General features: G+C 39.4%; 2 protein-coding genes across 6 annotated transcripts in view; one reads left to right on the top strand and one right to left on the bottom strand.

Moving 5' to 3' along the window:
- The window catches only part of APOO (apolipoprotein O), a 50,256-nt gene extending 49,584 nt beyond the window's left edge, over nucleotides 1-672 (bottom strand). The window contains exon 1 of the mRNA XM_055565572.1: nucleotides 511-672. Coding sequence (XP_055421547.1) covers nucleotides 511-519 — 9 coding nt within the window. The 5' untranslated portion in view covers nucleotides 520-672. The remainder of the gene's footprint in view (nucleotides 1-510) is intronic.
- A 192-nt stretch (nucleotides 673-864) lies between these two features.
- On the top strand, nucleotides 865-24,891 carry CXHXorf58 (chromosome X CXorf58 homolog). Of its 5 annotated transcripts, none has more exons than XM_055565569.1 (9): nucleotides 865-1,038; nucleotides 3,530-3,665; nucleotides 4,847-4,943; nucleotides 6,825-6,919; nucleotides 7,344-7,455; nucleotides 13,917-14,048; nucleotides 19,554-19,651; nucleotides 22,193-22,355; nucleotides 23,319-24,880. In XM_055565569.1, exons 2-9 carry the CDS (start codon nucleotides 3,550-3,552, stop codon nucleotides 23,490-23,492), a joined length of 987 nt encoding a protein of 328 aa, XP_055421544.1. In that variant the 5' UTR covers nucleotides 865-1,038; nucleotides 3,530-3,549; the 3' UTR covers nucleotides 23,493-24,880. The 5 variants fall into 5 exon arrangements, with proteins under 5 accessions (XP_055421544.1, XP_055421542.1, XP_055421545.1 ...); XM_055565567.1 differs by having other exon boundaries at nucleotides 19,554-19,783; nucleotides 23,319-24,878; XM_055565568.1 differs by lacking the exon at nucleotides 865-1,038 and adding an exon at nucleotides 5,854-5,905 and having other exon boundaries at nucleotides 3,531-3,665; nucleotides 19,554-19,783; nucleotides 23,319-24,891.
- Nucleotides 24,892-25,349: the final 458 nt, after the last annotated feature.

Below are 25,349 nucleotides of genomic sequence, written 5' to 3'. Positions count from 1 at the left end.
AACGTTTGCTGGAAGGGGGAGAGAAGTTCCAGTTGCTCCCTCTCACCCAGCCCTTCCCAGGCCAGCCTCTCCAACTTCCTGCTGCACCTTCTCCAAAGGTGACCCTCCCCCATTCATACAGCAGGTTCTGAAACCTGACCTTGCCAGGCAACCAAAGCCAAACCCCGCAGTGCCCTGATGTGGCCTAACGTTCCTAACGAACCCAAGAGGGGACCAGCCAGAGGGTGGATACTTTTAGGGCTACTTTAAATGTTTAAGTGTTTTATTCACGAGAGCACAACCCAAAAGGCCCCACCCAGCCACCCCAGGTCTCACGCCTCCGCCCGGCAGCCGCTAGCTCCACGCGGATCTCTGAATGAACAGCGAGGCCGGGACGCAGCCGGCCCGGAGGCGGGAAAAACCTCGGGACGAGCCGGGCCTGGTCCCCGGAGAGGCCCACGAGAGCGCGGGGAGGGCTCCGGGAGGCCAGGAGGGGGCGGTGACAGCTGTGACCCGGCTCCACTCTCTCACCTTGAACATGTCGCTGGCAGCGGCAGCTCCGGCGGGGTCACCCCAGCCTTGGCCCCGCCCACTACAGAGAGAGGCCGCTACGGCGGCCGGCTAAGGCCCGATTCTTCCGACCGCAAATGGGCCGCGGTGCGGGTGACGGCCGTACAGCCAATTAGGTGCGGCCAAGGCTTAGCTCGGAAGCCGGGGTCTGAAAACCGCGTTGTCGAACTGCAGCGCGTGGCGCCTCAGGCGGCGAGCGAACGCAAGCCCCGCCTTCCGGAGGCTCCGCCCCTGCGCCGGCGGTTGCTAGGCGGCGGGAAAGCGCCAGCTCTGCGTGGGCCGCGCGCGGGGGCGCGAGGAGGGAGGCGCCGCAGCCCGCGCCGCACTGGGAATCGGCCTTCGCCGCGGTGATTGGACGCCCAGCGGCGTAGGCTGAGAACCCTGTGTGCGGAGGCCGCCAGGTGGGGGCGCTCGTCAGGCCTCGGGCGGCGTCGAAAGCCTCGCAGACGCAAACCGCCGACCTCTGGGCCTGGATTTACCTCACAAAAGGTTTTTACTTGTGTGGTGTTTGTTGTTGGGTTTTTTTTCCACTCTGGGCGGGACAGTTTTAAGATTTTAAATTTAAACTGATTTGCCACATCCTTTCATCTCGAAAGACCCTGAAATTTTTTTTCTTCTTTAAAATACTTAAGCTTCTGTCTCTTACTGGGAATCAACTGTTGTTCCCTTAATACTAATAGAAATAAGTAATAATGGTAATAATTATCTTATTGACAAGAATAGCAACAAGCAACAGCGTTTACTCTATGCCTGGCCCTTACCTAAACTCCATACACGTATTGTCTTCTCTTTCCAACAACCCAAGTAGGTGGACACGGTTACTATTCCACATCTAGTAGATGAGGAACCTGAAGCACAGAATAGGTGCAAGGCCACAGAGAAGGAAAGTGGGAAGTCAGGATCCATATCTACCTAGTCGAGCTTTAAAGCCTGTGGTCTCACCTCAACAACTGTCACAGTGGCTCATAATGGGGTTGTGTTTCCTATAATATTTCGTTCTGTATTTCACATCTAACCCCATAGCAAGTGTAAGCCCATCCAGGCAGGCATCTAGAAGATTTGGGGGATTTGTGTGGTGCTGTGTCTCTGCCCTCCAGCCAAAGACCACAAGGAACACATCTGTAGTTGAACAAGTTGGGTTTGTTTCTTGCAGCTGCTAGGAAAACGCACACCTTGGGAAACAGTGGGGCATCTCAGTGAGAGAGTGTTAGAAAGATTTATTCTAGGGTTTGGGCTTTGGTTGGGTGATTTGGGGGCGGGTTCAAGGAAGCAGGGCTTTGCTCTGGGTTGGGTGGTGGTAGGAAGCCAGGGTTAACACCTAAGCCCAGCTGTGAATGCCAGGCCAGCTCCTGGATGTTAAGGACTGCTTTTCTCTTTCTTAAGAGATCAGTGTATTCCAAGCCATCCCCATCCCCATTTCTAAAGAGAAATATTGAGACTCTGAAGGCTCTGCCTCAGTAATGGAATGTCATATGTATATAAAAGTGTGACTTATAAGTGATCAGTTAGGGCAGGAAGTCTTAATTCAGGGAGTATGTGAACTTGGGAAAAAATTGCAACTTTATTTTCCCAAACGTCTACCTGAACTTTAGCATTTCTTTCAAATATATGTAGGTAACAAACCACAGTAGTATCAGCAGTACCTGTGATTTTGTCATCAATAGAAAACACAGTATTTTCATATCACATTACGGTAACAGCAAATTTCTTGAAATACTGTTTCTACTTATTACCACTTCACAAGTACAGAGCTCTCATATTATTTAATGCATAAAGAAGACCCATTTCTAGAATTTTGTCTTTGAAAATATTTTGACAATAATTTCAAGATAATTGGAGTCTTTCATAATCCCATATATTTTATATTATGTATTTAATATAAATACATAATATAAAAACATAGTTCTTAGAAGGAGTTTGTCCATAGGGGTCCATGGCACCAAAAGAAAAGATTAAGAGACCCTGGTTTAGTACAAGACACTCAGCAGTGACTAAGAATTTGGGAGCTGCTTCCAAATTGGAGTCATGTGTAAGGGATAGAAAATCAGAGGTGGAATCAGATCACTTATTACACATCCTCTAACTTTACCAGAGAGGGAACTGAGTTACTGAGAGGTTAAGGGACTTGCCCAAAGTCTCACAGCTATTCCATGATAAAACCAGGATGAAAAGTTTTTAGAAAGCATATAAAAACCATCCACTCTGATGTGCATTGGGGATTCCATGGATAGCAAGATGCCTCCTGCCTTCAACCAACTTGTTGGAATGACAGCCAAGAAATAAAATTATGGTGCATATGAGAAGTACTGTGAAAGAAAAACATATACAGTATTATGGAACCTTGAAGACAGTAGTGAGTAGTTCTGTAAAAAGGAGACGATGGAAAACTTCAGAGAAGAGGCATCACTTAGGTGGGATCTTGAAGGGTGAATTGATGTTTGCTGGCGGTAGGAAAGTTGTTTCAGGTAGAGGAAATGGCATGATCATCAGCACAGAGTTGTAAAACACTGACTTTGGCAAGAAATTCTTATTCTTGTAGAGTATAGAGAGGAATGCTAGTGGAAAGTTGGTATTTTGAGATTAGAGAGAGAATGGAGCTAGATTGTGAAAAGACTTGCCCATGATTCTAAGGAGTCTGCACTTTAGCTTGGAGGAAATGAGGTGTCCCTGAAAGATTTTAAGTTGAAGAGTGATACAGTTGGATTATTACTCTCAGAAGTCAACTCCAGCTGCAATGTGGAGGATGAAGAGACTGGAGACCAGGAGACCAATTAAAAGGCTATGGGTAGATACACTGTCTTTCCTATATACCTCATAATTCTTATAGCACACAAAGGAGGTAAGTGACATTGAGGTCTATGCAACCTTCCTTTTTCAGGGGCTCTGGAATTAGCGTAACAATTATATGGAACTTGAGTCTCATCCAAACAGTGTAATAACATAGATTATGACCTCAAATGTTTAATTTATATACTTTCAGAGTATTTCATTGGGAGGAAAATGAGTCATTCCCTGAAGACACCAGTTACTGGTGTCCCAGAATCAGATAATCCACACTTGGGAAAAGGTCACAAAGTACATTTGTCAAATACTGTAAAGACAAAGGAAAAACAACAGTAAGTAGCCATCTTTTGCCTTGTATCATCTTCTACAACTGGACAGTTTCCGTATGGTGTTTACCCAGCTAACATCCAACACCTCTTGTTTTGTAAATTAGAGGGGTTTTTTGTGTGTTTTAAAATTACTTTTGAATTGAATAATAATTATAATTATACTATTTCATAATTGACAAAGCATGTTAACACACATCTCTTTGATCTTAACACAACCTTGTGATGCAGTCTTGTTACCACATTTTGTAAGTGAGGAAGTAGCAATTGGAAGAAGGTAAGCAATTTGCAGAAAGTTAATAGATGGCATCAGCTACTATTCAAGGGTTTGTTTCCATACTTGAGGACTTTTCTGCTCTACATCTTGTAGTCTGCACTTTGCCAGCCGGCAGCGACGCTATACAGGAGTACCTCTCTTTGCATGTAACCCTGTGAGGGGTAATTAGGGTTGTAGGGGGCAGTTCTTGGAGAGTGAGATTCCGACAATCTGCCAGTGCTGGTACATGATCAAAGTAGAATGATGCTCTGACCTCCTGACTGGGATGAGACTGGCTCAAACAAAGATCAGAGAAGGGAATTTCTTTTTCTAGGGCATGGTCATCCGCTCCCAGAAGAACATTGGGCCTCCTGTAACTTCACATATTCTATATTCTATTTTCTTAGCATTTGAACTAGTTGGACAATGTTTTTAAGAACTAACTCTAATGGAATCATTTTAGGTCATAGATGTTTTTAGAAAGCACATTTTTTATATTTATTTTTTTAATTAATTAATTTTTTTTTTTACTTTACAATATTGTATTGGTTTTGCCATACATCAACATGCATCTGCCACAGGTGTACATCCTGAACCCCCCTCCCACCTCCCTCCCCATACCATCCCTCTGGGTCATCCCAGTGCACCAGCCCCAAGCTTCCTGTATCCAACATTTTTTTGATGATAAAGTTTTACCAGGATTTTTTTTTTAATCTCAAGGGAAATATTCTCAAGTATTTCATATCCTCATTCTGACTAGATTCTACAGATGACCAGTTCTAATTACCACATCCAAATGTTCCTCATTAAGTCAGACTTAGGGTGGGGGATGAGGAGGTGCAAGAGGAGGAAGCATAAATTCAGAGTTCCCCAAGATTTTAGGAAAATGAAAACTACTTCACAAATCTTAAGCTCTTTTGTTTCCTCTCAGAAATAAAGATGTTTCGGCTCACATCATACAGAAAGCTTGGTTATCTCATCTCGACAAAACTGTGTTTCAACTCCTTAAGCGTACAATTTGTGCAGCGGTATGTATTTTGCTTTTTGTTTGCTCTGACAGATATAATTACTTATCAAGGTAAAAGGTGTGTTAAATAAAGATAGAATATATAGCCTTTTAAAATCTCTTCTCTTTGAATCTAATCATATTGCAGGGGGTTGTGGGATTTCTTCTTTGGTTAACCCTGAATGGATATTTCTGGATTTACTTTTTAAAATTAATTATTTTAATTGGAGGATAATTACTTTATAATATTGTGATGGTTTTTGCCATACATCAACATGAACCACCCATGGGTATACATGGATTTACTTTTAACCTGAGTAACTATTGTTTCTTTTCTGAAACCAATGTGATTTTTTAAAATTCCATTCCTTATTTGAAGATGTGAGACAGTGATCTTACAATGCTAAAAATCTCTGAATTAAAAGTGCCTTTACTGTCCACCCAGCAATTTTACTTCTAGGAATCCATTCTACAATATATATATAATTTCATTGCAGTATTGTTATAACAGCAAAGAAAATAAACCCTATAATGTCCATCGATAGGATACTGGTTAAATAAATGTTGATAACTTTCATACTGTTAAGCCTTGCAGCCTTGCATATGATTCTGCAATAGAAGGTAGCTAAAATATCTCATTAGTAAACAAGGCAAGTGCAGCACATTATGAATAATATAGTCCTATTTGAATAAAAACAAACCAACAAACACGAAAAGGTGCACATCCCCCCACTCCCCAAAGAAACAACTCTGGCAACCCTGGCAGAGTATTAAGCCTTCTTTCATATAGTACCTAATAGTCTCCTAATAAAATCACCTGTGATTACAGTAGTCTATAATTAGTAATAGTCACATTAAGGGAATTTTAGCAGTTCTGAAAAAAATGATAAACGCTGAGAAATGTGTACACTTTCTCACCATCTGACCTACAGACCCATTTCTGATGTCAGCAAAAGCAGAATACCTCAGAGAAAACCCACTCAGGTAAACCTGTGACATTTCAGGTCCATTGTCTATTGTCTTCACATGGGGAACGTGTATTTAATTATTGTAATGCTGGTTTGTCATAATTTTAGATTCTTTTAGTAACAGAGAAAAAGAAAGAAATTCTTTTTTTAATCTGTTAACCTAACACTTCAAGTTACTGCAATACCTTACATTAATAATGCTTTGTCATTTGAAAAGCCCTGTAGTGTACATTTTTATGTGATTGTCATAGGCATAAAGGTTGGGCAGGATCATAGAGGGGGGAAATGGGGGCTTTAGAATTAAACAGATCTAAGTTTGAGTCCTGGTTTCTCTGCTTACTACTTTTATGCCTTTGAATGGGTTACAGACACTCCCAGAGCCTCAGCATGCTCATCTGTAAAATGGGAATGATAATATTCAAATATTTATGTGTATAAGGTACCTAATATAGTGTGGTATATAAAAGGTACTTAAAATCTAGTACCATTTCTATTATTATCCTCATTTTACAGTGATTCACTCAGCATCAAATACTTATTTAGTACCTGCTGTGTTCCAGGCACTGTACTACATACTAGGAATACAATGGTAAAAAAGAAATACATGGCCCCTGCCTTCATGAAGCTTACAATCTAGTAGGAAACACAGACACATTTATAGTTAGTTACAGCACATTGTGAAAAGTGCTGTCTTAGGGAAAGAACAGTGCCTGGGATCTCAAGGAGGGATACATACCCAAACTTGGAGGCCAAAGGGATAAAGTAGTGACTCAAGGTGACACAGATGATAAGTGAGGGAGCCAAGACTAGAACTCAGATCTTTAGAATACTAAGTCTGGTGTACTTTCACTTTACCATGCCTCCTGTGTTGTTTTCAGTAAATTGTGCCTGGGCAGGGTACTGTGTTCCATTGATAGCACCATCATCTATTTCAGGAACATCACGTGACACATGAAATTTTGAAGAAAGTGAGCCCCTTAGAGGCTGAGCTTGTTAAAGATCCTTGCATGAAGTGTAAAGTTAGATTCAGGTAATGTTTTTATGCAGATTCGTTTCAAGAAGTACTTAGTATGAAGAAACCTTAGAAATTTATTTTCTTAAGTCCTCATAACTTCTCACGTTATAATTACAAATTAAGTATCTTGTTCTTATTTACATTTATCATGTGAAGAAGCCAAGGCATGACTCTCTCAGACCAAAAGTTGCCTTGAGAGTAGTTCTCATCTCCTGTGATGTGTTCAGTCTGACACACGTATGAGAATAGTTGTGAGCACACATGCCAAAGTGGGGCTCTTTCATCCTTTGTGATCCGTTTCATTGCTAGTTCTTTTCATGCCCTGGTATAGCCTTTAACCTGCATGTAAGAAACTATGTGAATGAGCCTAAGTACAAGAGGGAGAAATAACCGAGTCCCAAATCTGATACCAAATGACTAATTTTGGTCTTTATTTCAGATTTAGTGGCGAAATATTTCCACCTTTCATCGTATTTAAAATTTTTCTTCACACTGAAGGCCATGGTTATAAGTATTTCAGCGGAAAAAAATTTTTAAAGCCGTCAAGTGAGGTGATGTTTCATGATGTAGAGTTTGTGTTAATTTAGCTTCTTAACATCTCTGTGATATCTAAATTGCATTCAAAATATACAGATTACATTATTTCACCATTAAACAGCCCAGCAGGCAGGTAGTATTTTTTAAGCATCATGTTTCAAAGTGTCTTTGCTTATTAGCTAAAAAAAAATATTTGGAATGAAGTACTTGTATAAGGACCTAGAAAATACCCATCAGTTTTCTTTGTACAAAAATTTTGATTTGTTAATAATGAATTACAGTGACTTATTGGTCAGGAGTTTTATTATTAATTATATTAATGTTTATTGTGATAATTTAATTATATTGTTAAATATTTTTATTTTTAATTATGTAGAACATTTGATGCAATTTTGTTTTAATGGTATTTTATCATTGTCTCTTTGATTCTGGTAGCCTGTTTAGAAAAAGTATGCTAGAGTATTGAAAAGGAACTTTTAAAATATTTATCCTTTTTTACATGAGTTCTTATACTTCGTACTTTCATGAATATTCATCACAATTGTGTCTACGCATAGGACTCACCTGATCTTGTTAAAATACAGTTTCTGATTCAGTCAATCTGGGATGAAGCCTGAGATTCTGAATTTCTACCCAGTTCCCAGGTGCTGCAACTGCTGCTGATCCATGGACCACATTTTTTTAAAAATATTTATTTCTTTGGCTGCACTGGGTCTTAGTTACAGCACTCAGGATCTTGTTGCACCACGGACTCTCTAGTTGTGGCACTCAGGCTTAGTTGCTCCAAGGCATGTGGGATTTTAGTTCTACCCGGGATCAAACCTGTGTCCCCAGCATTGCAAGGCAGATTCTTAACCACTGGACCACCAGGGAAGTCTCTAGACCATATTTTTAATAGCAAGGATCTACAACAAAAGTTTTATTCCTTTGACCCTTTTACATGAGTATAATTGATTTTTTTTAAAAAAGGTACATTCTCATTTTATAAACCATATATCAAAGGTTATTTTCTTGTAGACTTCTGGAAATATTTTACATGAAAGGTATGACCCACCTGAAATTATCAGTACTGGCATGTATTCAGAATAAAAGACCACACACCCTGGCAGTTTCTGACCAGATCCAGCATGTGCAACATTTATTCTCTACAGGATATTAGAAAAGGAAAAGAGACTGCTTTTCTATGCCTTCTCAGGCAATATCAGAGAAAATTTAGCTTGGCTTCAGATTCTTTACCAGCTGAGCCACAAGGGAAGCCCTAGCTTGGCTTCAGAAATGTAGCATAAGGACTAGTGGTTTCATGTGGAATATGGTGTTTCAGAAACATTAATATTTGTTCATTTATATATCAATAGAATGATTTAAATTGCAAAAGTATATATTTATTCTCCATTCCAGAGATAAATTCATATCATATATATCTACAGAATAAGCTTATAGTTGTCCCTATAAAATGTCATCAGTTGTTTCTTTTCTGAGGTTATATAATGGGGCTTTTTTAGGAACTTACGTTTTCCCAAGACAGTTCCTAGCAGACCCTGCTATGCCCAGGCTGCTGCAAATGAGAAGCTTGGAGTCCATGACTGGAAAGCACTGTGCATATATTACAAGGCATTAAAAATGCTGTATAGTAACTTAAATTTATCTTAATTACAAAGTAACTGTTGAAAAAAAGGAAATAGCACAGAGATTTCTTTAAAAAGGAAAATAAACCTTTCCTCTTTGTGCTGCAGCTTTAATTTACCTGAGATGATCACTGTTAATTGTTGTATATCCTTCATTTTTTCCATAAAAATATGAATATATTGCTAAAAATTTTGTTATTTCTTAAATGAGATTATACTATTCAGCTTTTTTCACTAAATATTGTAAAGGCTTGTAAATGGTCAGAACATACCTAACTTGAACAGTTTAGGGTTCCTTTTACCCTTTAGTTCAGCTTCAAAAGAAACTCTGGCACTATTTGGATTCATAGTTAGTAGAAAACCTGTAGAAATGGAAATTTCAGTGACTCTAAGGTCACTAAATTATTTTGCTCTTTGAATGTATAATAGACACTATGTCTTGAGCAAACTGCTGCAACTTTATTAAGTTTATTTCTTAATGTAAAAGAAGTAAGTCAGTTTTCGTCCATTCAGATATTTAATCTAAGTTCATTTATGAAGGAAGGGAGTTTCACCAGTTCTTTTTTGTTGTTCCATCTTTCCCCTCATTCTTATATCCATTTCCAGTTTCATTTCCTTATAATTTTCCAACAGCCTTTCTCATGTATTTACAAACACACTGTCACACACAAAAGCAAAAACGAATGAAAGGATATAGAATTTCCAGTAGTCATGTATGGATGTGAGAGTTGGACTGTGAAAAAGGCTGAGCACCAAAGAATTGATGCTTTTGAACTGTGGTGTTGGAGAAGACTCTTGAGAGTCCCTTGGACTGCAAGGAGATCCAACCAGTCCATTCTGAAGGAGATCAGCCCTGGGATTTCTTTGGAAGGAATGATGCTAAAGCTGAAACTCCAGTACTTTGGCCACCTCATGCGAAGAGTTGACTCATTGGAAAAGACTCTGATGCTGGGAGGGATTGGGGGCAGGAGGAGAAGGGGACGACAGAGGATGAGATGGCTGGACGGCATCACTGACTCGATGGACATGAGTTTGGGTAAACTCTGGGAGTTGGTGATGGACAGGGAGGCCTGGTGTGCTGCGATTCATGGGGTCACAAAGAGTTGGACACGACTGAGCGACTGAACTGAACTGAACTGAAACTACTTTAGAGAAGAAAAACGAAATTAGACAATTTACCCTGCCTGATTCCAAGACTTAAAACACTACAGTAATCCTGACGCTATAATGATGGCATAAAGACAGACATGTAGATCAATGAAACAGAAAAGATAATTCAAAAATAGACCCACACATATATAATCAGTTGATTTTTATCAAAGGTTTAAAGGCAGTTTAAATGGTGCCAGAACAATTGAATAGTCATGTGTATAAAAAAGATCTAATTTCATTTACCTACTTCAGTGATCTATTTCCAGAGCAATGCTTATCTACACAGGGTTGTCATATAGTAGTCCACCAACTATATTTAGAATATTCTAAAGCCTTGCTACTCAAAATGTGGTCTGTGAACAAAGGAAACTATACAAAAACCAAAAACAGTTTTTAAAACTAAATATAAAATAAAGTGTGATCTGCAGACCTGCAGCAATGGCATTCCCTGGAGTTTATTAGAAACGCAGGCTCTCAGGCCCCACCTCACACCCACTGAATCAACAGGTGCATTTTAACAGGACCCCCAGGTGATTCTAGGCACAATATAGTTTGACAAGCACTGTCATAAAGGTGCCTAGACATCTTTATGAGTGTCATGACCTAGACACCTCTGGGTAGTTGACAATTCCTTAACATCCAGCAATTGTTATATTGAAAATCCCTGTTCTTTTTGAGGATTGAATGTTTATGTAAAAGTAAAAAACATGGTTAATAATAGCTGCCCTTATTGAGCACCATCAAATATGATGTTAAACATTTTAAGCACATTATTATCATTTAATTCTCATAAATTCTAGAATGTAGATTCTGTTACTGTCTTCATGTTTTAAAAGATTAAGTAACTTGCCTAAGGTCTCACAACTACAAAGTGAAGGAACTGACATCAAGACCAAGTGAGCCTGACTCCAGAACCGTGTTCTTAACCACTTCTGAGTCAGGAACCCTACTAAATAAGTTTTCTTATGTGGCCCCCTGATAACTCTGATGAGGTACGTGTCATTCCCATTTTTCCTGTGTGGAAGCTGGAACTTGGAGAGGCTTGTCAGAGCCAGAACTGAGACTTGAACACTTCATATTTCCACCATACTGTGCACACTTCACGGTGGAAACAATGTTCCACCATACTGTGCACACTTCAGGGTTGAACAATGTTAGTAGTGATGGTGGTTTTATTAATTCTGAGCTTATATATAATTGAACTTTTCTAAACCAAGATACCCTGTTCCTGAGCATTTATTACTACCTTCATGAGTGAGAATTTCCAGCCAGGGAGGGAAGTGACTTGAGATATGAGAGTAACTTAACAAGCCCAACTGTAGATCTTGGCCAGCAAGTAGTCACAAGGCTGTGGGGGCTTCTGGGCCACAGCTATGCTAGCTCCAGGAGAGGTATCAAATTTAGAGATGCCCCCCTCTGACCTGGGCTTCCCTGGTGGCTTAGTGGTAAAGAATCTGCCTGCCAATGCAGGAGACTCGAGTTCAATTCCTGGGTCGGAAAGATCCCCTGGAGAAGGAAATGGCAACCCACTGTAGTATTCTTCCCTGGGAAATCCCTTGGACAAAGAAGCCTGGCAGGCTACAGTCCATGGGGTCGCAAAAGAGTCAGACACAACTTAGGGACTAAAAAACAACAAAAACAACAGCCCTCTCACCCTTTGAGTCACCCACTAAGAATGGAACCTGCCTCTAGAATTCTAGTCTTGACTGGCTGCTCTCGTGGAATCCTTGCCTAATTTTACCCTTCTTTTCTCCTTTCTTCCCTTTTTCTTCATTCCCATCCCTTCCTACCCAGAAGGACTTTCTGAACCTGGCCATAGACAGCCAATGTCTGAGAAAGAACATCTTGGCCACTGGAGGGCAAACTTTTTTCAAGCCCCTGACACAGCTGGGCAACAAGTCTGCCCTGTGCTGCCAGGCGCCGGGGTTTTTTGGCTGAGAGACTGGAATGGGCTTGATACACCTGAGCCACACAGCTGAGCTGCTGTACGAATAAGGAAACTGGGGCTTGGAGAGATTGGTAGTGGTGGCTGAGTGGAGTAGAGTAGGGAGGAACTGACAAGAAATACTTTTTATCTCTTTTTAAAATATGTGTTTACATATTTGGCTGCACTGGGTCTTAGTTGAGACATGTGGGATCTAGTTCCCTGACCAGGGATCAAACCTTAACCCCCTGCCTTGGGAGCACAGAATCTTAGCCAGGGAAGTCCCAGAAATACCTTTTCTAAGTAACCTGAACTAAAGTAAAATACATTTATATCTACTAAAGAAATTCTCAAGGCAGAAATTATCTGGTTTTCAGATCTTTTCAGTGTACAACTATTTGCTTTTAGCTTTAGTGTCATTGTGGGAATGAGAATTAGAACCCACAGGAAACTGCAAGAAAGCATAATGGAGACACGTGCCAATATACTGCCTTTTCTTTAGATGCATAGTGTTTAAGGAAATTAATGAAAGGGAAAACAAAAATGATCTGCCTAAAGGAAGGTTCCATCACATTTTTAGAAAACTGTTTCTATGCCTTTGATTTAGTGCATTTGGAATCAAACTACAACCATTTGAATATTTTCTTTCATTTTCCCCATGTGTCTGTGTTCTTCACTTTGCAATTTAAATAAAGAAATACATAGGAAATATTCTGGATAACAAAAGTGAGAATGGAAATAAGAAATACATTAAGGCTTCCTGTTATTTTGTGTAAGTAAAAAGAACAGAGATTCTGAGTTTCAATCCTGTCTCAATTCTATAGCCGAATATCAGCATGAAAACAGAGTTCCCACACTTTCACAGTATCACATTCTGAGATACAGAGGAAAAAAGAAATTGATCTGGAATCTAACGATGCTTGAATTTTCATCTATGCCACTCTCCCTTCACATAAGCATAATCTCTGGCCAGAAGCATGGATATGTAATATAAATATGTATTAGAAGAGTCAGCACATACTTATGGCGGAGTAGGGAGGAGGGTGGAGAGCACTGAAGTCTCTATTCACAGTCTATGTATAGCTCTTAGCATAAGGACAGGTATACATGAAAAGGTATGAAGCAAATATGGCTAGACAGGATTTGAGCCTCCATGTTTTCTGTGATTCTTCTGTCTCTGCACTCTCAGGTCTTTCCTTGAGTACAAAATGTTGACATTTGGGAGAGGAAAAAACCCTTTGTTTGCTGCTCTTTTGCTACCGAGAAGAGCCTGAAGGAGAGGGAGGTCTGAGCACTCTGAAACGTACATGTTTCCATTTGGGGGCGACGTATTAACTACCACATAAAAGAGAGCTGGCCCCGGTACCTTTCATTGCGGTTCCTAGGGCAACCTGTTTAATAACCAGATAGGCTTTCTCTGCATTGACAGCATGAATGACGTTAGAGGTTTGTTTTGCTTTTTAAAGGAAAATTATGTTTTTTTAAGGGGGAAAAACAGATTAAAAAAAAAAGACTGGTCCTCTGGGGATTGTAGACTCTGCTACTCCTCTCGCTGCATTTGAAAACTATGTAGATATGGTTATGGAAACAGATTTTAAGTGGTTTAAAAATCTACATAATCTTTTCTTTGTAAATACAGTCTTTTTATTGAACAGCAAGTTACTAGAAGAAAGGAACAATATTTGATGGATTTGTCTCAAAAATATGTAAAATGTGTGCTGATAGTTATTGCTATTATATTAGTATTTTAAAAGTAAATTTTTTCTCTTTATAGGCTGAGGCTGATGCTTACAAAATAATGGGGAGAAAGAAATTTTATCATCAAATTAAGGAAGATGAACGTCTTTTCCAGAAGTTCAAAATAACTGATGACATAGATATTGTCACCCTGAAAGATTACATGCAAGTAAGAAATTTAGATTTGGATATTGAAAACAAACAACAGCAAAATAAGCCTTGTGACCCTATCTTTCAGGAAGTAAGAATCATACATTAGTTTATTGTGGTAAAATACACACAATATAAAATGTGCTATTTTATTTTTTTCAGATTTGTTATTATTTTATTTTTATATTAGAAAGGATAATAACAAAAAAGAAATAGTTGCATAATCTCACCAGGCAGATAACCCAATAGATGCTTTTTTAAAAATAGTAATGTCATGTGTAGAAGTTACAGCTTCATTTACCACCCTAGACTTTTCTCCAAATGCAAAATGTGCTATTTTAAAGTGTACTATTCAATGGCATTAAGTACAATCATCAGTTCAGTTCAGTCGCTCAGTCATGTCTGACTCTTTGCTACCCCATGGACTGCAGCACGCCAGGCCTCCCTGTCCATCACCAACTCCCGGAGTTCACTCAGACTCATGTCCATCGAGTCAGTGATACCATCCAGCCATCTCATCCTCTGTCATCCCCTTCTCCTCCTGCCCCCAATCCCTCCCAGCATCAGAGTCTTTTCCAATGAGTCAACTCTTCTCATAAGGTGGCCAAAGTACTGGAGTTTCAGCTTTAGCATCATTCCTTCCAAAGAACACCCAGGACTGATTTCCTTTAGAATGGACTGGTTGGACCTCCTTGCAGTCCAAGGGACTCTCAAGAGTCTTCTCCAACACCACAGTTCAAAAGCATCAATTCTTCGGTGCTCAGCTTTCTGCACAGTCCAACTCTCACATCCATACATGACCACTGGAAAAACCATAGCCTTGACTAGACGGACCTTTGTTGGCAAAGTAATGTCTCTGCTTTTGAATATGCCATCTAGGTTGGTCATAACTTTCCTTCCAAGGAGTAAGCGTCTTTTAATTTCATGGCTGCAATCTCTATCTACAGTGATTTTGGAGCCCAAAAAAATAAAGTCTGACGCTGTTTCCACTGTTTCCCCATCTATTTCCCATGAAGTGATGGGACCAGATGCCATGATCTTCATTTTCTGAATGTTGAGCTTTAAGCCAACATTTTCACTCTCCTCCTCCATCTTCATCAAGAGGTTCTTTAGTTCTTCACTTTCTGCCATAAGGGTGGTGTCATCTGCATATCTGAGGTTATTGATATTTCTCCCGGCAATCTTGATTCCAGCAAACATCACTACCATCTAGTTTAAGAACCTTTTTGTCACCCCAAAGGAAACCTGACATGCATTGAGTGGATTCCCCCATTCCCCCTTCACTCCAGCCCCTACCAACCACTAATCTGCTTTCCATCTCTCTGAATTTGCCTATTCTGAATGTTTCATATTAATGGAATCATATAATATGTGGCTTATTGTGTCTGGGGAGTAATAGCTTAGGAATGTGGGGTTTCTTTTGGGAGTGATGGAAATATTTTGGAATTAGTAGTGATATATATCATAAATTTACTACACACTATGAATTTTACACTTTAAAATGGTAAATTTTATGTAAATTTTTATCTCAATACAAAAAATTGAAAAATAAAAAGTAAATGCATGGAGCTAAAAAGAGTACATGATGGAGATTTGACCTAGTAAGGAAGGGATCTGTTATTGTTTGGGTGCTTTCTGCTACAAGTAACAGAATATCTGCAACCACAAGAGGGTTAAACAATGAAGGACATTTATTTTCCCACATTAGAATGTCCCTGGACAGGAGCATCATGGAATAGCTAGTGCCACAACTCCAGGGTAACAGGGTTCTTAGCCAGCTTCTCTACAGTCCTTTCAGCTTCCTTCACACAGTGACAAGATGACTAGCACATTCTCAACTATACTCAAAGGCAGGAAGAAGACTCAGCATCTTTTCCTCTTTATCTCAAGAAGAAAAATCTTTCCCAGAATCCCCCAGCAGACTTCTTCTGAGATCTTCTTAGAACTGGATCACATGCTCCCCCTAAACCAATCACTGTAAAGGGAAATGGGATCATTTTCCCATAATTGATGTAGGACAATCACGGTTCATATGCTGGGGCCTTCCTTCCCAGAGCTTATGTCTGTTCTGTACGTGAAAAATAAATAAAACCAGGGCTCCATAAGCAAGGGAGTTGGAGAATGGTTGATAGGCAGGCAATCAACAATGTGTCACAGCCTCAAGGTGGTGCACCCCAGGCAAGGCTCTATGATAGGATGAACTGGAGGGCCTGAAAAAGAGTTTGTGGGCCTGGAGAAGGGAGGGCGCAGAAGGTGTGGAGGGCTGGCAAAAGATCATCATACAGGGCTTTTGACCATAGTAAGGTGTTTATTTTTTTCCTTGATTCTGTATGCAGTGAGAAGCTGGTACAGTATCTTAGGAAATGAGGTGATCTAAGCTAATACTTGGGAGAAGGCAATGGCACCCCACTCCAGTACTCTTGCCTGGAACATCCCATGGACGGAGGAGCCTCATAGGCTGCAGTCCATGGGGTCGCAAAGAGTCGGACATGACTGAGCGACTTCACTTTCACTTTTCACTTTCGTGCATTGGAGAAGGAAATGGCAACCCACTCCAGTGTTCTTGCCTGGATAATCCCAGGGACAGGGGAGCCTGGTGGGCTGCCGTCTATGGGGTTGCACAGAGTCAGACACGACTGAAGCGACTTAGCAGCAGCAGCAGCAAGCTAATACTTGAAGAGATCTGTCTGGCTGCAATGTAGATAAGGGATTAGAGGACAGCAAGAACTGTCTCCTTGTTTGGAGGTTCCTGCAGTATTTTTGGAGAGATGGTGGTACCTTGGTTTAGGGCAGTGAAGCTGGAGATGCAGAAGATAATTAGGGAATAAAAGCAGTGGGCCTTGGGAACAGAGAAGTAAGATAAAAGAAGGTGTCCAACATGGCTCCTAGGTTTCTGGTTTGCATAACTGGTCTGACATCAGTGCTGAATCAGGGAACTTAAACTGGAAACCTGAATAGTAATGATAGCAAATGCTGATGTAATACTAACTCCTATTCTCATAAGAACCCTAAGAAGTAGATACTATTATAACCCCTGTTTTATAGTTCTAAAGAAACAAGGGATCCCAAATTCTAGCTAGTAATAATAATAGTAGTAATATATGGCCTTAACTATTCACTCAGTTGCTTCCATGTGAAACATGAAATTAATGCAGCGCTTTAGAGATTCCCAGTTGTGTTTTCTTTCTTTTAAAGCCCTAACCTAGAAGATTAGAGAACTGAACCAGGGAAGAAGTAGAGCTTGGGGATGTCAACTATCTTTGTGAATGATGTGGGTCACATCCTTGCAGATTGTGACTATGCCAAGGACTGGTGTCACAGAAAGAAGTTCCCAGATAAACATTGAAAGAGATATGATGAGTGCTGGCACTTATTGAGCCCTTTATCGACACAGCCTTATTTCTAGCTCTTTAAATACATATTATCTCCTTTAACCTTCAAGTTTGTAAAGTTTGTGACCCTTTAAAAGATGAGAAAAATGGAGCTTAATGAGATTTTTTAAAACTTGCCCAAGGTCATATAGTTAATAAGTACAAAGCAAATCATTGACAGGTCTGAGATGTTTACCCATTTTGCCATTCCACTCTCAGGAAATAAAATGTACAGGCAGTCCTCACTTTGCATGGTAGTACAGGGTCATAAAAATGACCATGAAAGCTAAAACCATGCAGACCAAACTTAATCATCAATGGGAAAAATCGTGATTGTTCTGTGCCTTTAAAAAAACCTTATCAAAACATTAAAAACTCCCTTACTCTATGTTATATAGGAAAATGAAAAAAGCAAAACATTTATTTAGTACACTGTAATTTAAAACATTAGAAACATTCAGAATTTAAAATGTTTTACTTCTTTGTAAAAAGCTTATCATTTAAAATATACTAAAAACCATTGAATTATACACTTTAAACTGGTGAATTATAAGAGATGTGACTCTCAAAAAAACCTGTAAAAAAGCTAGTTTATCAAGAGTTATTTTAACAGTGCTTGCCGCTTTAGTCTTATATAATTTACAGTAAGGGGTGAGCATCTTCTCTATGCCCTGGAAAATTTTCATACTCCTGAGTTTGCATCACCCACCAATATTTTACCCCTTGTACTTTTTCTCCACCTGGCTTGCAGGGTCTTAGTTCCCTGACGAGGAGTCAAAACTGGATTCCTGGTAGTGAGAGCACTGTCTTAACTAGTGGACCACCAGGGAATTCCCTATACTTTGTACTTGAAGTGTTCTGAACACTTTGTACTTGAAGTGTTCTGAAGTTTCTTTTTTGCCAACATTACTTCCTCTAAGAAAACTTTACCCTTTCCATCATTGCCATTTTCCCCATCTATGTTGATAAGTTCACTTTCACTAAGTCCCTCTAGCAGCCTAGCTGCAGTCTCCTGCATGATGAAAGTATCAACATCTCCATGGTCACCTGTTTCTTCTAGAACTCTGTTTACATTTAATTTGAATTTCACTTCCAGCTTTACCACTTTTTGTTTCTTTGTTGGACTTTTCCCTCTTTTGATTATCTTTATTGGTAAAATGTCACATGGGTTTATCACTGGGAGACAAAGAGACAACACAGTTACATACTTTGCTGTCTGTGTGTGAACTAAAAAGCAGATCTACAGTGTCCAATCACTGTCACACTTTGAAAAAAGTGACGTGATTTGTCGTCCACCACCACGCACACCTGTCATTTCTGTAGTAATCTATGCATTGAAGAGCTAGCAACAGAGTTTGTACTTTATGCATTTAATTCAGCTATACTGTGGTAGGTGAAATTTGAACTGTGTTGTTGAAGGGCTAAGCTTATTTTGCTAAATAGTGGTAATTGGAATTTGTACAAGCCTAAATGATGCAAAGGGAGGACTGCTTGTATGTGTGTGAGTTAGAGAATGCAAGAGAGAGAGGGGATGTGTGTGTGTATGAGAGAGATACCCTAAATGCCTAGCATAGTAGTTTCTCCTGCTCTATTCCTGTCTCTTAAATGAACATTTATAAGGTTGAATTGATTATATATACATTTTAAATTCCTAATTGGATATTTTAAATGTAAAAAAAGAAAAGTGGGATTTCTACAAATACTCCACATGAAAATGGTGAAATTCACCACTTAGCACCAGAGGTGAACTAATTATTTCTCAAAAGGCTTGTGCTTTCAGTGCAAGCATGTCGTGAACAAGCATTGCCAGGTATGTAGATCATACCACTATTTTCAATTTTATCTGAGTTATATTTACCTTAAAGATTTAGTGTTTATGCATTAAATAAATATTCAGTGAGTGTGGTACTATGTGCACAATACCATGTGACAGGGATCCTGCCTTGTCACAGCAGGAGAGCTAAAATATACACAAGTAGCTAGAACATCAAGTAGTCAGTAATAAGAGCGTAGAAGAGTGATCTCAATACAGTCCAGAGATGGGGTCAGGGAATGCTTTTTGAATGAAGTAGCATTTGACTGGATTCTTGGGAAATGTGCCTAAAAACTTCTGGAGTACCACAGCCAATCATGCTTGGTTGTTTTTCATATAGTATTCCAGTCATCTGGATGAGATCCCTGCATCTTCTGGTGGCAGAAATAACTGTTGGCGAAGATTAAGCCTCGAAAACATTCCCAGGACAATGATAATGTATGACATAGTTGATTATGCCGAGTCTGGAATAATCTCAAAACGTCTAAAAAAAGAAATGAAGTATCTATTACAAAGACCAAAAACAGAAGAGATGCGTCAGCACCAGCTACAGATTGTTTCTGAAGTTAGGTAAAAGTGGTACTTCACTGGAGTTACAATACTAGGGGAATTTCTGGAAATGTTCACATTCTGCTAAATAGCTCAGGAAAGATAATAACAGAGCATGTGAGAAAAAAAATGGGTTGGAGCAGATTGCTCAAATTTTATGCAACTTTGTAAACAGAGCACTAGCAGAAAGAACATTTGGTACCTGGGGAGATAACTTGTATCACCAGACAGGCCACCAGAGCAAATATCAAAAATGTAGAGTGAAAATACTGGTGACCCTTTAATTAGAGGAAGTAGTGGGCACTGAGACAGTACAGATGGAAGTGAAGCGCTGGACCAGTGTGGTGACTTTTTAAGTAGAGATGAAAAGCAGTGCAACCTGCCACAAACCAGGAACCACGCAAGGCAGAAAGTAGGGTGGAGGGCAGTAAGGGTAGATTGTGTGTGTTTGGGGGGCTCTATGGGGAGAGAGCGCTAGGTGCCAGTGTTATTGTTATTTTCATAAATGCAACCAAAAGGGCTCTCATTGCCCATGCTGCACAGAGGAAAACATTTTCCTTTTCTGCTGAAGGTTGTAATTCTAGTCTTGCTATTCTGGCTCCCTTTGCAGAGGATAAATTGCATATAAATTGCAGTGACATTATTCCCTTCTTTACCAATAACATGTGAGCCAGTTCACATTACAGAAAAACATGTCATAGCAAAATGGACTGTATTATGATCTGAAACAACATGGACAGACTATGGCTATACCAATTATATTCTTTTTTTCTTTCCATTACCAAACCTCACCTAACCCATCTTGTTTACAAATTAAGCTTTTTTCCTAAGAAAAAGAAAATAATAAGATTGAAGAGGACCTGTTGGTAGTCTCTTTTCACACAGCTATATTTGAAATGAAAAAATACTGCTTTAGTACATGAAAAGACACTGGTGACCCACTGTCAGGCAAACACATTGGGTTTTTTCCCAGGAGTAGAGATGAGTGGTTGCTGACCCAATAACATGATTTATCCCATTTATTTTATGATCAAGGCTGTACATTTGCCAGACAGATGGCCTAGTGTAGGGCGCAGTCTGTCATCATGAAATAGATTTCTCTAACTTATCCATATAAGCATTGAATAGAGGACTTAACCCTATTACCACCAAGGTCAAATAAATGATGCAGTTTTCTCTGCCACCATATATAACTGTAGGCTCCCTGCTATTTAGACTCATGCTACTGATTATCCAAGAATGAGTCACTTAAAAAGCCAAATAAGTAACCATATTCTAAATCAACTGAAGAGGGGAAAGTACTTTCATAAAGACTCCTTTGAATGCAGTCTTAGTTTGGGATCTCCCAGAAGCAAACCCTGAGGTAAGGATTTGAGTATGAGTAGTTTATTTCAGGGGTGGATCCCAAGAACCATTGATGAGAGCGGGTGTTGTGCTAAGTCATTTCAAGGGATAGAAAAGTGAAACAAGGAAGGCCCAGCAGCCAAAACAGTGTGTGTTCGCAAGCAAGTTGTTACTGTGGGTAATGAGTTTAATCCTTTCTGGGAATGACCTAGCCAGTGTAGAACATGCAACTCAAGTTATCCCACTGAGGGAAAGGGAGTTGGGATATTTATACACCAACACCCATCATTCAGTGGTGAAGGGTAACTTAGGAGGGGAGGTATTAATTCTGGGACACTTTCCCTGCACATGGGCTCTTGTTTCCATAAGAAAGCTTTCAGAGTAAATGAAGCCAATGCTGACAGTTGGAAGTTGGGTATATGTGCCCTATGGCCAAGGGAACTAAGAGCATGGCACCAACCATGTCTGGTTCCAACACTGATATAAACAACTTGTTTCAGCCATTATGAAATTTAATATTTGTTGGTATTCATATATAGTATATATTTCTGAAAGAGTCAAATGGCTATTACATGGTGTTTTCCAGGAAAACTGATTTTAAATTGATACCACATTTTGTAATTTTCATTATCATCATCATAAACATCGTCTATACACCTTCATGGGCTTCTCTGGTGGCTCAGCAGTAAAGAATCTGCCTGTAATGCAGGAGACTCGGATTTGCTCCCTGGGTCGGGAAGATCCCCTGGAGGGGGGCATGTCAACCCATTCTAGAACTCTTGCCTAGAGAATCCCATAGACAGAGGAGCCTGGCAGGCTGCTGTCCATAGGGTTGCACAGAGTCAGACATGACTGAAGCAACTAAGCAGGAACATAAGCATACACCTTCATAAGTGGGAAAGAACTATGCTGTGTAACTCAAGCAAAAATGATAACTTTGGCCTAAATAATTACATGCAATATTGCTCCAAGCACTGAGGTTTACGATATAGTTGCTAAAGGGTGCTTTAATAAAAGTTGGAACTTGTTTTACATGTAAATTTTATTTTGTGCAATTTTTCTGTCTATACTACAAATATTTTCTAGGTCCCCTTTATCCTTGTCAAGTCTTCAACCTTTATATCGGCCCTACCAACAGCAAAGTCAAATTAGACATCTGGGTCGTCGATCTAAACAAGCTCTAATGAAAGTTGAAAAAATGAAAAGAGCTTATAAGATGGCTAAAGAAAAAAATGCTTCTGTGGGGTCTGTAAGTTTAACTTGTACTGAATTCATTGTTTTGGACAATATTCAAACTGTAGGTAATTCTACTTCCTTAGGTAGAATTTTCCTAATCTACAAATTCACGAATGAAACATACATTTGGTATATACTTTAGGCTTAGGGCTTCCCTGGTGGCTCAGAGGTTAAAGCATCTGCCTGCAATGCGGGAGACCAGGGTTTGATCCCTGGGTCAGGAAGATTCTCCTGGAGAAGGAAATGGCAACCCACTCCAGTATTCTTGCCTGGAGAATCCCATGGACGGAGGAGCCTGGTGGGCTACAGTCCATGGGGTAGCAAAGAGTCGGACACGACTGAGTGACTTCACTTTTACTTTAGGCTCAGAGGGTAAAGTGTCTGCCTACAATGCAGGAGACCCAGGTTCGATCCCTGGGTCAGGAAGATCCCCTGGAGAAGGAAATGTCAACCCACTCCAGTACTCTTGCCTGGAAAATCCCATGGACTGAGAAGCCTGGTAGGCTATACAGTCCATGGGGTCACAAAGAGTCGGACACGACTGAGCGACTTCATTTCACTTTAGATGGTATAAAGCTACATTCCTCTTGGTAACACATGTTTTAAAAATTCTTAAAGAGCTATTCTGATAAATACCAGCCATCTTGGCTCTACATCAGTGTGAGTTGGCAAAAAGCCCAATTGTTTCTGTATATTGATACTGTTGATTCAGCACATCTCTAATGTTGCATTTCTCAAAATGGAAGTAATTTCTATCTACACTTATTAAGATCTATAGTGTGGAAAGTCAGCTTCAGTATACTACATTGCAAGAATATTTTCAATGAACAGTATTCATGTTTCCTTTGTAGTTTTTTAAAAATCTGCTATAAATTTTTTTCAGATGAGGTTAAGTATGAACAGTAAAATATGAAAACATAAAATAGTAGAAACCAACTATAAAACACTTTCCATTTTTATTTATAATTCTACCTAGGAACCAAAAATGGACATACCAGGTGCAAAGCAGAAAGAGACAGTTGTCTTCTCCGCCCCATCTTTTGACATTGTGAAAGTTAAAGAACTGTCAGATGACGAATTGGAAAAAGAGGAAAAGGAATTATTTGCCTGGTGTCAAGACTTGTTTATTAATAACTCTCCATCATTTTAATGCACAGCTAATTGACAGAAAACCAAATTATTCAACAATCTGCTTGTCTGTCTATAAATGAGTATGTGCATTAAAGGAAAACAAAATATATACAAGTGCTCAGTATGCTCTCTTAAGCAAACGTGTGACAGATTTTAAAGCCCTTTCTGTATTACCATAGGTACAGGTATTTTTTTACTGACAGAATTTTAATCTAAATAATTTCAAATAGGTGCCCTCAAATTAGCTGTATAAGATTTTCTTCAAGAAATGGTGAGTATTTCATCTCTGGAACTTTAATTCAATTTTTATTTTCCTTCATTAAAAAAAATATCTGAACAGGACATGCTTAGCATAAATATTAGAATTCACAGAATAAAAGGCTGCTCTTGAGTCAGCCTCCAGTGTCTTTTTTTTCTTATTAATAGCATGTTGTTTTTACAGAACAGCTTGTGATTGACCCATTCTGAATTATAATAAAAATAATAATGAATTTGTTGCTATAGAAGGCATGACATAGCATACATAATTATTATTGAGCATTGAAAACACCTGGGACAGAATGCTGCATGTGCTTCACTGTTGTACTTTGTATTTGTTTTTAAGTATAAAGACTATTTTGAGTAATATCTATCAATTTCCTTTTGAATTGATAAATTCTCATTCCTGATATAGTACCAATTAATGAATTTTTGTGGTGGTCCAAGCTATTAGATTACATCAAACCTTACCTAAGGCTATGACATTAAACAAAGTGCATTATTTATTGTACTTTAAAAATATAATTTTTGATTTTGCTTAATATTTAAAATGTGAAGGTTGATTTCCTGATTTAACTCAGGCAAAGCAGCCTATAAATGGATCTCATTCTCCATTAAAACATTCTCTTAAATGATAAAGAATATTGGAGTAAATGTATATAATTCCCACTAGAATATATTTAACATGTGCATACACTTCAATATTAATATAGCCTCATTTGATTTCTAAAAATAGGATGGATAATCTTGTTTTCAGAGCTTGTACTGGACACTGGTTGAATAGAAGACATAATTTGTCCTCATGAGTCACACATATTCTCATTCATTAAGTTGGGAAGCAGTCTCTCATCTAATCAAATGCATATCAGATCCAGCCCACCCACAGTATATGCAGTAGCAAAACCAGCAACATTTCAGATAACAAGATGAAGGAAAAAGTCAAAGGACAGATTCTTTATGTTTAACAGCACCCATTTCTCATATTTAATTAGCTGTGATATGACTTTGTCCCATCATAATGCCTAGCTACAAGGGAGGCTGTGTGGAGCAGTTATGTACCCACCTAAGATTCTATTGTTATAAAAGAAAGGGATAATGGATATTAAGGCATAACTAGCATCAGCTGCCAGACTGAGATGTGTCTTCTGTCGATTCTTTTAACTTACATTAAATAATGTAATCAGGCTTCCCTGGTGGCTTAGATGGTAAAGCATCTGCCTGCAATGCAGGAGACCTGGGTTCTATCCCTGCGTTGGGAAGATCCACTGGAGAAGGGAATGGCAACCCACTCCAGTATTCTTGCCTGGAGAATTCCATGTACAGAGAAGAGCCTGGCTGGCTACGGTGCATGGGGTTGCAAAGATTCGCACATGACTGAGCGACTAACACACAATGTAATCACATCACAAAAAATTATTTTAAAAGTAGAATTACAGGGCTTCCCTGGTGGCTTAGTGGGAAAGAATCCACCTGCCAATGCAGGGGACACAAGTTCAATCCCTGGTCCGGGAAGATTCCACATGCCACGGAGCAACTAAGCCCTGTGCCCTAACTACTGAGGCTGTACTCTAGAGCCCAGAAGCCTCAACTACTGAGCCTATGTGCTCTAGAGCCTGTG

This window comes from Bubalus kerabau, chromosome X (genome assembly GCF_029407905.1).
Source record: "Bubalus kerabau isolate K-KA32 ecotype Philippines breed swamp buffalo chromosome X, PCC_UOA_SB_1v2, whole genome shotgun sequence".
In the NCBI taxonomy this organism is placed as follows: domain Eukaryota; kingdom Metazoa; phylum Chordata; class Mammalia; order Artiodactyla; family Bovidae; genus Bubalus; species Bubalus kerabau.
Note: the sequence above shows the minus strand (reverse complement) of the source record. Positions and strands in the feature narration are given on the sequence as shown.